Source organism: Desmodus rotundus, chromosome 1 (assembly GCF_022682495.2).
Source record: "Desmodus rotundus isolate HL8 chromosome 1, HLdesRot8A.1, whole genome shotgun sequence".
In the NCBI taxonomy this organism is placed as follows: domain Eukaryota; kingdom Metazoa; phylum Chordata; class Mammalia; order Chiroptera; family Phyllostomidae; genus Desmodus; species Desmodus rotundus.
Genome location: NC_071387.1, coordinates 15215086 through 15227470, shown reverse-complemented (window position 1 = coordinate 15227470; position 12385 = coordinate 15215086). Strand labels below are relative to the sequence as shown.

The following is a 12385-nucleotide window of genomic DNA, read 5'->3' as shown; positions in this document are numbered from 1 at the left end:
AGGAAATACTGTGTGCATGTAACCTTAATGTATGAGTGTTAAGAAATAAATTCTCTTTAGAAGACTACACGGCTCTAGAATCACTTAATGGGGAAGGGTATTTGGTTGTAAGTTTTAGTTCTCTTTCCGTAAAATAGGATATGAAAACATTCAGCTTACCGCCAAAACATGGTAGTAGGCGCTCAGGTCATTCCCACCTCTTCCGTCCCACGAGGTGTATTTGGTCTCCCACCTTTCCCCCTAAGCCAGTTGTCTGTACTGCTACCAAAATGGTCTTCCACGAAACGAATGGGACCCTGTCCTTGCCAAGAGAGCCAGTTCTTTTCTCCTTCTACTGGCTTGGTTTCTCTGCGTCTTTCTCCAGCCACGCCACTCCTCAGAGCCTGCTCCTCAGCCTGGGTCAGATACTGCTCCCCTGCACTATCTAGACTGTGCTAAAGCCTTCCATTTCAATGTATTTTTCTTCTCCATGAGCGTATGAGTGTCCTAAAGGCAGGACCCTGTTTTATTGATCTTTGAATCCCAGAAACCTACGGGAAGCTGGGGTAATTCGGTGAATGCTATTAGGGTGAACGAATGAATGAAGAAATGAAAGGATATACATATATCGATCCAGAATTTGGAGAAGTGGCCAAAGTCATAAGTATAATTAACTAACATAAAGCTAACTAACTGGATTTAATTCTCCTATACTCTTTTTTTTTTATGAACTGTAAAACTGAAGTTATATTAACAGATTTGTGATCTTATGTTCATGGAAAATTGTGTGTGTGTGTGTATTTATACATAAAAAGATACTTGAATGTTCTTTAGAGGTTCAAAAGGTGACCAGAATGTTCTTGATAGCTGCCACAAGGTGATAGAATTTACGATGACTTTTCTTTGTTTTAAATTATTTCAAAAAGTTGTCTAAGTTGCTAAAACAGGCATGGGTAATCCTTATGGTTAGAAAAAAATGAAGCAATTATAATAATGTATTATCACTTCTCAACTGAGGAAAAAGTCAGCTTTTATTCTAAAGATATGTTAGTGCTAAAGCTATTTTTCTCTAAAATTCTACATAAGAAATAAAATAGAATTTAGCTGGATAGCAGCTCCCCAAAAGACTTTAGGACAATGAAGGGGAGTTTGCCTTCTCTTAAGATAGTTTCAGTGTTCTGTATTTGATTGGATGTTAATGTATAGCTCACTAGTGTGTGCTTATCTAAGGAGTCAGCTCAGTGTCATGGAAAAGTCAAGGGTTCGAGAGTGAAACAGCATGGTTTAAATTACACTTCATGACTATTATCTCCCTGACCTTGGGCAGATTCCTGAACTACAGTGAAGCTCAACTGAGCAATGCAAATGGTTTCTATGTTTCAGGTTTATATTAAAAATTGTATGTACAGTTTGGTGAACTAACTAATCTAAACATATTTCCAATGCAAATATCTATCTGGGAATTCTAGATAAAATATAACTGATGTAACTAGCATCCCTTAAAATGAATGACTGAGATCAGAAAAACACATTACCAGGGGCAAGAAATAAAATAGAACCGAGAACTAGACAAGCAAGCCCCGAACCTCACACTTTATGCATGTAGTTTGCATAAAGGCAGAGCTGTAAGTCTTGGCAACTGAGTGGACAAGAAATTAAAGTAAAAGTCTGAGTATTAAAAAGAAATATATTATCGTTAATCTCATCTGTAAGAGACTACATAGAAACATTAAGAAGAATCAACAAATTATTAGAACTGATAAAATAATCTATGAGGACTTCTAATAGAATAACAATTTATGAAATGCAATTATTTTTTATCAGCCCCCAAATATGATACTGTGAATACAGATATACAGGTACGTGTGTGTGTGGGTGCAGACAGACAGACAGACAGACAGATAGCTAAAAGCTACCAATACAATAGCATCGGCATCTATAAAATGCCTAGACTTAGAATGTATTCCTAATAAAAAAATCACAAGTTTTATGAAGAAAGCTTTCAGACTTTACCGAAACCACCAAAGATGACCTGTATAAATAAAAAAAAAATAAACTATGTGTGTAAATGGGAGGATGCAATGTGACAAAGGTTTCTTTTCAAGTGCACCTATGAAGAAAATGGAATTGGAATTGCAATCTCAACAGGCAATTTAAGAAATGAAACTTAAAATTCACATGAAAAAGCAAAGAGGTCCCTGTAGCATAGACTTGTAGCATAAATCAAGACTTTGGTAAAACTATGGAAATTAAAATAGACTGTGATGGATAAGATCATAGGAGAACTAGACCAATGAAACAAGATAAGCCAGAAATAAACTTGTCTATGTCCTGAGTGATATATGGCAAAAGAGGCCTTATACTTCAGCAGTGAAAGAATTAACTCCGGCAGACATACTGCTGGACAAACGGTTCATCCGTTCTGGGGGGAAAACAGTCCTGACCACATATCATTTTAAAAACTATGTCATATGTGATTGAAGCCATATATGTGCAAATAAACACCTTAAAGCCGTTCGGAGGAAATAGAGGAGACTATTTTATGACCTTAGAGCAAGGAAACATTTATTCAACAAGACATGGAAAGCACAAATCATGAAGGAAATGATTTAAAATTCTACTCAACAAAGCAGCATAAACAACAAAAAAAAATAGGAGTCGCGGACTTGGCAATGGTATTTCATAGTACCTGTAACTGCAAAGGACTTTGTATATGGGGATACGTGCGCATATCCGTAAAGAAAAAGAACCCAATTTAAAATAGGCAAAAGCAACGAGCAAACAGTGAACACAGCTGGAAACCTAGGTGATCAACGAACACATGAGGTGATAACCTGTCCTGCCAATGCCAGAGAAAGGCAAAATAAAACAATAATGAGATATCATTTAATACTAATCGAATCGGCCAAAATTGAACGTGTGGCAGAATCCAGTGCTGGCAAGGGCCGAGAGCAATGGGAAGTCTGTTGGGAGGCATGTTAGTTAGTACAACCATTTTGGAAAATAATTTGGCAATGTCTAATGAACTTTAAGACATAATGACCTTCAACCTGGCAATACCACTTAGATGTATTTTCTTTAGACATCTCTTGCTCTCTGTACAAAGGAACATGAACACAAACATTTATAGCAACATTATTGGAAAGACAACTGAAATGATTAAGTAACAATGATAGCAATAATAATAAAAACAACCTAGGTGTCTATCAAGAAAAGAATAGTAAACATAAAGTGGTATATTCATACAGTAAAATACTTATGTCAGTGAATCATGAGCTAGTTCCATATGTATCAATACCTGTGATCTCAAAAACAACGCTGGGCAAAAAAAAAAAAAGAGGAAAAAAAGCCAGCTACATAATGATATAGTATTAACACATTTAAAATATGCAAAACAATGCATACGTACAAAAGGTATAAAACCATTCACGGGAAGGAGAGAAATGGGGTGCAGGAAGACCACACGGGTGGATTGAAAACAAATATACAAAATAGTATATTTAATTTCTTTTACATCAAAAGTAAGAGATATGAAGAAACTATGGCAAAATGCTATAATTTGGCACAGTTGGGTAGGAAGTCCAAGAAATTTGTTATTGTGTTCTCTATACCTTTCTATATAATTAATATATTTGCCAATTAAAATAACAATAATGGTGTGTATACAGTCCCTCTGCACATCACCTTAGCCTTACAGGTGATTGTTTCCTTCTTGCTCCATGCTTGGCTGGACGCAGGTATACAGAGTGCCCAGGCATTACCCTCTGATGCTTAGCCCAGAGCAGAACTGGAATTCTGGGGCTTTCCTGAGCCAGAGGCATCCCACTGAACCATCGCACCCTGTGCCCCAGCTTAGACAAATCTGCGGGGGAGGGCACCCATTCTCAGTGCACAGTTTTAAGGGCTGAGGCAACTCCTAGCCTGTGGAAGAGCTCGTAACAGAAAGATGCAGTGATGCTTTTCTTGTTGAATTAGAGCTTTGGATTGCAGGGCTGATCTTCACATTCTTTTCAGATTCCCATTTCCTAGATAGAAAAAGAAACGGATGGTCAGAGGGAGGAAATGGCTGGTGGTAGTGTTTAAGAGAATGTGCATTTCTCCTCACTTCTAGAACTTTCTGACAGGCCTTAGAATGCGGATTGTACGTGGTTCAAAACTAGGTCCTTTAATCTCTGCTCTGCTGTGTGTGTATAGTTTTCAGTTCATAACAGCTCCCGCCTCCAGAAAGCACTGACTTGGGGTGAAATGAGATCTGATGCAAATCCATGCCCCGGACAAAAACAGTGTGACTATGGGCACTCGCTTCAGTCTCCTGAGGATTAGTTGTGTTTGTTGTTGTTGTTGTTGTTGTTTGTTGTTATTGTTTTATCTCAAGTGGGAGAGAATAATAATTAGTCAAGGACGTAGTGTTTGGTTAAATGAGATTATTCATAGAAAACACTAGACTTAGTGTCTGGCATGTGATAGTCAACAAAGGCAAACTACGACCCCTATTACTATTGCCCAAGAGGAGTTTCAGAGGAGTATTAGTACACAGTTCAGTTATTACACAGTTCAGTTACACCGTTTGGAGAGACAGTGGGATAAGTGAGTGCTTGATATGGAAACAACATGCCACCGCCAGGTGTGACCACGAGGCTCCGCCAGGGGTTCCTGGAAGAGACAAAGTGGGCTGTTTCCACAGTGCAGTGAGGCGCTCTCCCTCTTCTCCTATTGTGCTTTCGTATTTCTCATTTTAGCGTTATGTTGGTATGGGACAGGAATCATATATTCTAATGGAAAGATAGACAGCCCTGGCTGGGCAACTCAGCTGATTGGAGCATCATCCCCTACACCAAAAGGTTGCAGGTTTGATTCCTGGTCAGGGAACATACCTAGGTTGTGGGTTCAATTCCTGGTGGGGGTGCGTAGGAGAGGCAAATGGTCTATGCTTCCCTCTCACATCAAAGTTTCTCTTTCACATCTCTCTTTCTCTCTGTTTCTCTCTCCCTCCTTTCCTCTCTAAAATCAATAAAAATATATCCTTGGGTGAAGATTGAAAAAAAAAATAGAGCCAAAGAAGTGAAGCGACTTGTCTACAGATTTCCAATGGGCTTTAATTGGCGTACCATGTTAACTACACATAAACACTTAAAATAATATAATTTTTTGCCAAAAACTAAGTGATGTGGTACACATATTAATATTCTTAAGATTCTACAATCTGTAACTAAATTTTCTTACAAGATCATACCCCAAATTAGATATGCATTACCAACAAAATGACATTTCTGAGGAGGAATATGGAAAAATCATACCAGTGAAGAATGCCAATATTTTTGTTTCTAATTGCTAGAAACGCAAGCCTGAGACAGATATGTCATTTAAGACATTTGTGAAAGACAATAGCTAAGTGTTAAACACATTTTTTTTAAAAGTCATACAAAGGATGCACAAAATAACCCTTCGAAACCAATCAACCCTTCAAAAGGCCAATAATCTCACCACATTTAAATATTGCAACTTAAAGCTATTAGCTAGAAATGTGAAATTAATCTGAGAAGCAGTTTGAAGAATGGATGATTAAATTCTAGCGGAGGTTAGCTTTTCTCTTAAACTTAAAATGGCACCCAGAATTCCATGACAGCAATCACAAGTGATAAGCCTCATCGTGCTGCAGATGCAGTGGTAGGATTGTGGTTCCAAACAAAACACAAGTAGGCAGCTTTTCGGCTCGCTCATCCTGCACTAGGTGAGAATATTTGGGGTCGGAAGGGGCTTCGGATCTAAGAAACTCTCACGGCGTTGGCAAGACTGGAAGAGGGAGATAGAGAGGCTGGAGAGGCTGGAGAGCAAGCCAGAGGCTGCTTCAGCCGTCCAGGTTGAGATGTTGGAGGCAGCGGGGGTGCAGGGGGAACGACATGGAAGCTTACGGGCGGGCGGGCGGGAAGAATTGACAGGGCCCGGGGCCTGCCTGTGTGTGGGAGGCACGGAGGGGAAGGAGTGCGAGTGGCAGTGTAAGAATTTCCAGATGGTTTTAGGAGCAGCTGAAAGGAACAACTTGAAATAAATGTCCTACTTTTAAACCAACCATGAAATAGGTCTTAACCTCCAGCAAAGCCTTCAGAAGCCACTAGCCGGTCCTGAGAGAATTCTGTTGTACCTGGGTTCCTGAGAAAAGAGCGCTTGTTCAGCATTCAGTTGACTTCATCTTGGAGGAAAAGTTGTTTTGTCACAAGAAGGCATCAGTGGGAAAACATAATCTTTTTAATCACAATTGTACCCTGTTACCCCTTCCCTACCTTTTTATGAAGGGGGTGACCTGGGTTTCTATTTTCCTATCTGTAAACTTGGAGTAATGACCCCTGGCTTCCACGAGATGACACATGAGCCACGTACATACAGTTGGAAGAAGGAGGGTTATTAAGGTTTTTCTACCAATCCCATGTGTGCCATGAGGTGCTAGTGGGTAAGAAGGAGGGCAGTGGATGGAAGTTATCAGGCGACAGATTCCCCCCCCTGGGAAAAGACAAACCTGGGATCCAGAATTTTCAGAAGTTGGAATAACCACCTGGAGAGAAGGCAAGTGGCAGGCAGGCACTGAGAGTGATCCAGCCAAATGATATCCTAGAAAGAGACTTTCCACCAAGCTTGGAAACATATGATAGATGGTGTCCCATGTTCCTGGGTTTACCTAACCAAGGTTACAAGTTATCTGTTACTCCATTCCCCCTAGTAAAGAGAGTATAGTGTAACGCTAGAGAATAAGAATGTCGATAATTAATAGTAATAGGTCAATACTTATGATCTACTTACCATAGGCTGGGCACATATGTGCTTTCATCTTTCTAAGTTCTCATATTTCACCTGTAGGAAATGCCGTGAGGCCAGGTCTGTGACTCATGTGAAATAGGCTCGGAGCAGTGGAGCCCTGTCCTGGCTTCTCAGGAGGAAGTGATGAAGTCGGGATAGAAACACATGTTTGCTTGCCTCAGAGTTGTATGTACTGAGAAGAAAGAGAAGGAAGAGGGGAGGAGGGAGGGCAAGGTAGGAAGGAGGAGGGAAACCTTCACAAATATTATCACAGTACCTTAAGTATTATCAGCCATAAATCATTTGTGACACATACCACACAATGAAAAACACGGTGTAGAGAAGTGCTCTTCACACCCACGTATTTTCACAGAAGTGTTCCATTTGCTTCAGAGAGTGACCCTCTGCCCCCAGTGGCCTGGGATGTAGCCTAAAGAAAATTTATTTTATGCTGTAACATGGTTAGATCTGTTTAATATAAGGCACGCCTGCACATTGTAGAGCAACATGAATGCACTAGAGAATGCATGTCACCTGTGTCTGGGCCTTCGTGTACCCGCTGGGGAGACAGTCTTTCCCCCACCACAATATTGGAGTTTTTAGAAGCAGTGGCAGGAAAAGTATACATGCATTAGTCTAGAGGTAGATAAAGTATTGATTAAACTAAAATAAAAAAGAAAGTTGTATAAGTATCCGATAAGTTAGCATTCCAGAGGTTTACAAGGCAACAATTATTTATGTATTCATCCATATGATATCTCAACACTTTTATGCATTGTACCTGCTTAGCTTTCATTGACAGCGCACTAGTGGAATCCCCAGGGACTTCTGGTCCACCCCCAGTTCACTATCTGCTCCAGCACTAACACAAACTCTCCTTCGGGTCGTAAGCCAGATAGGCTCAGGGAGGGTGTGTTCCTCACCAGAGCCCTTCAGTGTTCGTAAACTCCAGCCTAGGGTTGCTGGGTTGAGTCAGGAGACATTGCCTCTCCAGTGCCCCTACACCTGTTATCTTGCTGGCCTTACCCAGACAGCCCCAGCCCTAACAGCAGCTGAAACAACAGATGGGTAGGAGAACTCGAGATTTTTTTGACATTGCCCTTTTGTTTATGAAATCCACCCTCCCCCCGCCGCAACTCTGGAATCTCATAGGAATTCTCTTCATTATCATTTTGTGTTTTTATCCCATGGCATTTTTTTTATTATTAGTAAGTAACTAAGTGATGCAGAGGAAAATGAAAGAAAGGAATAACACCCTCCTTTGAAAATGGTCATAAACGAAATGGGGATGGTGATTTATTCCTGTGGAACTGGCGTAAATATGTCTGTGCCTTGGAGAATAATTGGCAGTAGCCAGGTTCATTCAACGGCAGGGTGAACTCCAGCAGGGAGGGAGCTGGAGGGGCTAACGAAGGGAAGGAGGGGATCTGGTGTAAGGTGAAGTGTGAGGAGGTCAGAACAGGCCTTGAACTAGGAGGTCTTGAGAGCAGAGGAGCGATGCAGTCAAGGCCAACTGGAAGCCTCGCAGGAACCAGTGCTTGGACTGGCAATTCCTAAACAAGATCCCTCCTTGAAAGGGGTAAGATGATTAAAACAGGCAGAACGCAGGATCGTGAGCAGGAAGCCTAACCTCGCTGGGCCTCAGATTCATCATCTGTAAAATAACAGTGAAAATTCTAGTGCCCGTGGAATGTTGTTTCGATTCTCAAATGAGAAAATACATGGTAAGTGGATAGCCCTGGGCCTGACATTCAATTAATGGATGCTGCTATTACTATTATTATTTTGGTCAATAGCAAGAGACCTAGGGAGGTGCGGGGGAGGAGGGGAAGACTCACTGGGTATGCGGTGTAAGGAAACAGCTAGCCTGTGTGCAATGGGGTTTCTGCTCAGGTCTCAAAACAATGGGAAAAGGTCAGATGATGCCCCCAGAATCAGGCATGGTATTTACACCCCTGAGCCTTTGCTTATTCCACTTCGTTTCCCTGGATGGCATTCTCCCACACCTCCTTTAGGGGCCACATATCCTCTGACGCTTACCCACCAGGGTTATTGTACAGGTTAATTTAATAATAAAAAAGTCTCCAGTAGTATACATGGTCATCTGGCAGCTGGTGCTCATTGTCATTGTTGTGCATTTTGGTGTCACCCTTCATGAGTAGAAGAGTGCCTTCGCCCCAGTAGACGGTACAGCTGACTGGATAACTGAATGTGATTGCAAAAGTAAGAACGAGGGACAGAATGTACTCAGGGGGCCGGTGTTGTCTCTCCCCAGCCCACCCCCTGCACTGCATCTATGTAGCTAATGGCTGTCTTCCTGTTTTCCAGGGACCTCAGTGTTGGCAGTGTGTACCAGTACTGGGTCGTCACCGTCTCTGGAAGCGAGGAAAGTGAGCTGTCACCTGCCACCGTATACACTCACGGAAGTGGGTACTGTGGCGATGGCATTATCCAGAAGTAAGTAAATTTAACTGAAGAAAGAGGAGGGGTGGTGCTCATTAGGCCAAGAGATCTGGGTGCTGAGGAGTGTATGGAAAGCTCTTCGGCACATGAGCTGTGAGTAACTAGCAGCCCCCAGCAGTGTATCAGTTTGTCTGCAAGCAGTTTGCTCCTCTCGGCAGAAGAGCAGTGATGATTTTTTGAACACGTGCATTTCTCGGGTATGTAATATGTGACTCTGCCAGAGCTACCATTACTCACCAACTGCCAGTGCACTCTTGTTCTCCGCTGATAGACGCACGCCACGAGGGTGGCACTCCTCATCTTTTCTGTCCCTGCCCACATCAGCCACAGGTCACAGTGCGTCTAGCTCAGAGCACTCTTCCATTCTTTGCCGGTTATCAGTTACATCTGTTAAAATTGGGTATGTATGTGTTATTCTGTCGTACTGTGTTATATCAATAATGTAGAAAATGAGTCAAAGGCTCATAAAAATACTAAAATATTCGAACTCACTCTCGTGTTGAAACCATAAATAGTAAACAGTGCTTCGGAGTGAATATTGAATGTGAATATGTGTACAGGATACAAGGAGGCAAATCACTCAGTAAGTGTAAAGATTCCACAGGAGCAGCCAGACAGGGAAAGTGTGATTAGAAAATGTAAAGCTGGATGTCTAAAAAGCGGATTCAATTGGATTATCCGACCATCCTTCCCCTTCTCCACAGGGCAAGATGTTATGCAACCATAAAATAGAGGCAAGAACCCAGTAAGACTTTTGCATTGTTCTTTAAAAAGTACACCTTTCCGTTTTTTTCCTCCAGAACAAGCACAAAATCAAATAGGTTTATCCCTGGAGATGGAGAAGAGACCAAAAATCATTCACAATTAAGTCCCTTATTGCTAAAACTGCGTTTCTTGTTGCTAACGTAGTTGCAAGTCACACCCTGGCTGAGACTTTTTAAACTATTGGCAAATGTAATGATAAACATTATGTGTGAAGATGGCAAAACAAGCTATTGGCAAAATTCCTTCATTAAACGGCACTGCTGGGTGTCACATAATATCTGTGCAACGTGGAATTGCAATGACTGTTTCTGTGGGGGGAGGGGTGCCGTAAAGAGAACTTATTTCACAGTTGATGAAACCACTGATGTGCAGAACGTGCATCAGCTCATAGGTGTAGCACGTATGTGACAGAGATGTCCTGGGCGACCGTTTCTGTCAGTTCATCATTGACACCGGTGCCGGAGGGGCAGAGCAATTTCATTTGGCACTGATGACTTTGTAGTATGTGATGTAAACCGGAACCCTGCACTGGGAGGAGAGGGCTAGCTAGGAGCAAGACTGACACAGTTATGCAAGTCAGGAGTTTGCACGTGAATTCCCCTCCACACAGACATCAGTTATGGGCCAGCAGCTGCCTGTGGCGTGGCATCGGAGGGCTGGTGGATGTGGTGCAGAGGCCCAGGTGAGGGCCAGTGAATTGCCTCTTTTCAATGTGCTGTGCGAAAAGGCGGTAGTGTGAACAAGATTCTGCTCCCCGCCCAGCACACACACTGAAGTGCGCTGTCTGTTACAAGAGAGGTACTAGTTCAAGTCTTTGAAAGAAGGAATAGCAGTGTTAAACAAATGTTGACACTGATAAGGCCAGTAATGATTATTTGCATGATTTCAAGTGTTTTGCTGAAGTGGTGTTATCTCAAGGATATATATTCGTGTCAGAAAAGTCCTGCAACTATGATTTCAAAGCCAGATTATCAATATTTTAATACTGAGGAGATCACGTAAGGAGTTTTAAGTGTTGAATTAAGGTGCAAACCACCGGATTGCCAAGCATTTGGCTCCTCAAGCAGAGAAAATAAAGCTTCTCATGCGTGAGAGGATGAAATCGATGATGTGCTGTTGGGTGTGTGTAAGATCCACATCCAGATGCAACAACCAAACGTGCAGATACAGTTTCCAATGTTTAACATGCCAAAGTACAGAACAGGGAGACCATCAGCCGTTCGCTCCCACATGAAGACCTCAACTTCTAGCTTTTACGCAGACGTTGCCTGATGGATGCTGAGCCACTGCGCCAGCAGTCTCCATTGCTGTGGGTCCGACATGGAGCGACGTAGCCAGAACATCCAGGAAACACTTGCGGTCATTGCTGAAAACCCATAATTGGGATTTGGGATTTTCTAATTTAGCACGAAATAAAAAAAGAAACTCCCTCGATGGGGAACCTGATCTCCAGCCCAGTCTCTCCATTTTGGAGCCGGAGGTAGACGCACTGGTGAAGCACTCAAAAACGATGCCATTCCTCTTGCTGATCTAGGGCTTGGTGGTTGTTATTATTCATTTAAATAATATTTATAACAAACTTTTTAGTGTTTTTAGCTAGAATTGGTATCCTGCATAAACATCAAATACTTGTTAAGTTACCTGCAATTACCTAATAACTGTTGTCATGTTTTGTAGAAACTGATTGAAGGTGATGCATAGTTCCCTAAGCCAAAACAAACACACACCCGAAAAACAAAAACACAAAACACAGACAAAAAACACAACTTTGAAGAAAAGGAGGGATGGCATCTTAGCTAATTGGATTTTTCAGGGGATAATACATGCTAATTTGCTATATACAAGGTCTGTCCAGAAGGTATCCAGCCATGGAATAGGAAAAATAGAGGCCTTTATTGAAGAAGAAATAAGATACAAGAAACATTGCACATAGGACAATGATTCCTCAGTCCCCTTCCAAGCAGGCACCTTGGGACCAAACACAGTTCTCCCAGTCGCCATCAGCTGCCCTGTGGTATTTCCCTGAATCTTATCGACCGCCTGAAATCGCTTTCCCTTTCCAAGGCGATTTTAGTTTTGGGAGAAGCCAGAAGTTGCAGGGCACTAAATCTGGGCTGTAGGGGGCCTGAGTCACCTGGGTGATGTTTCCCCAAGAAACTCTGCACCAGACGGGATGCACGAGTGGGCGTGTTGTTGTGATGAAGCTGCCAATCACCAGTCTCCCATAGGTGTGGCCTTCTGAATCGTACAGATAGTTTCCACGGAGGAATGTTCAAGCCTAACACAAAATCTGATGCAGATTCATTGCTCTGCTAGCTCAGTCATTTTGAATGGGACGGCCACACAGTACCTATGGTCACTCACTGGAGTCTACTGCCCTTGCTGA

At 42.2% G+C, this 12385-nt stretch overlaps 1 protein-coding gene across 1 annotated transcript in view; it reads left to right on the top strand.

Annotated features, from left to right (window-relative positions):
• Window positions 1-12385, top strand: part of PAPPA (pappalysin 1) — a 215232-nt gene that overhangs the window by 91019 nt on the left and 111828 nt on the right. The window contains exon 8 of the mRNA XM_053921287.2: window positions 9100-9228. Within this exon, the coding sequence (XP_053777262.1) occupies window positions 9100-9228 (129 nt within the window). The remainder of the gene's footprint in view (window positions 1-9099; window positions 9229-12385) is intronic.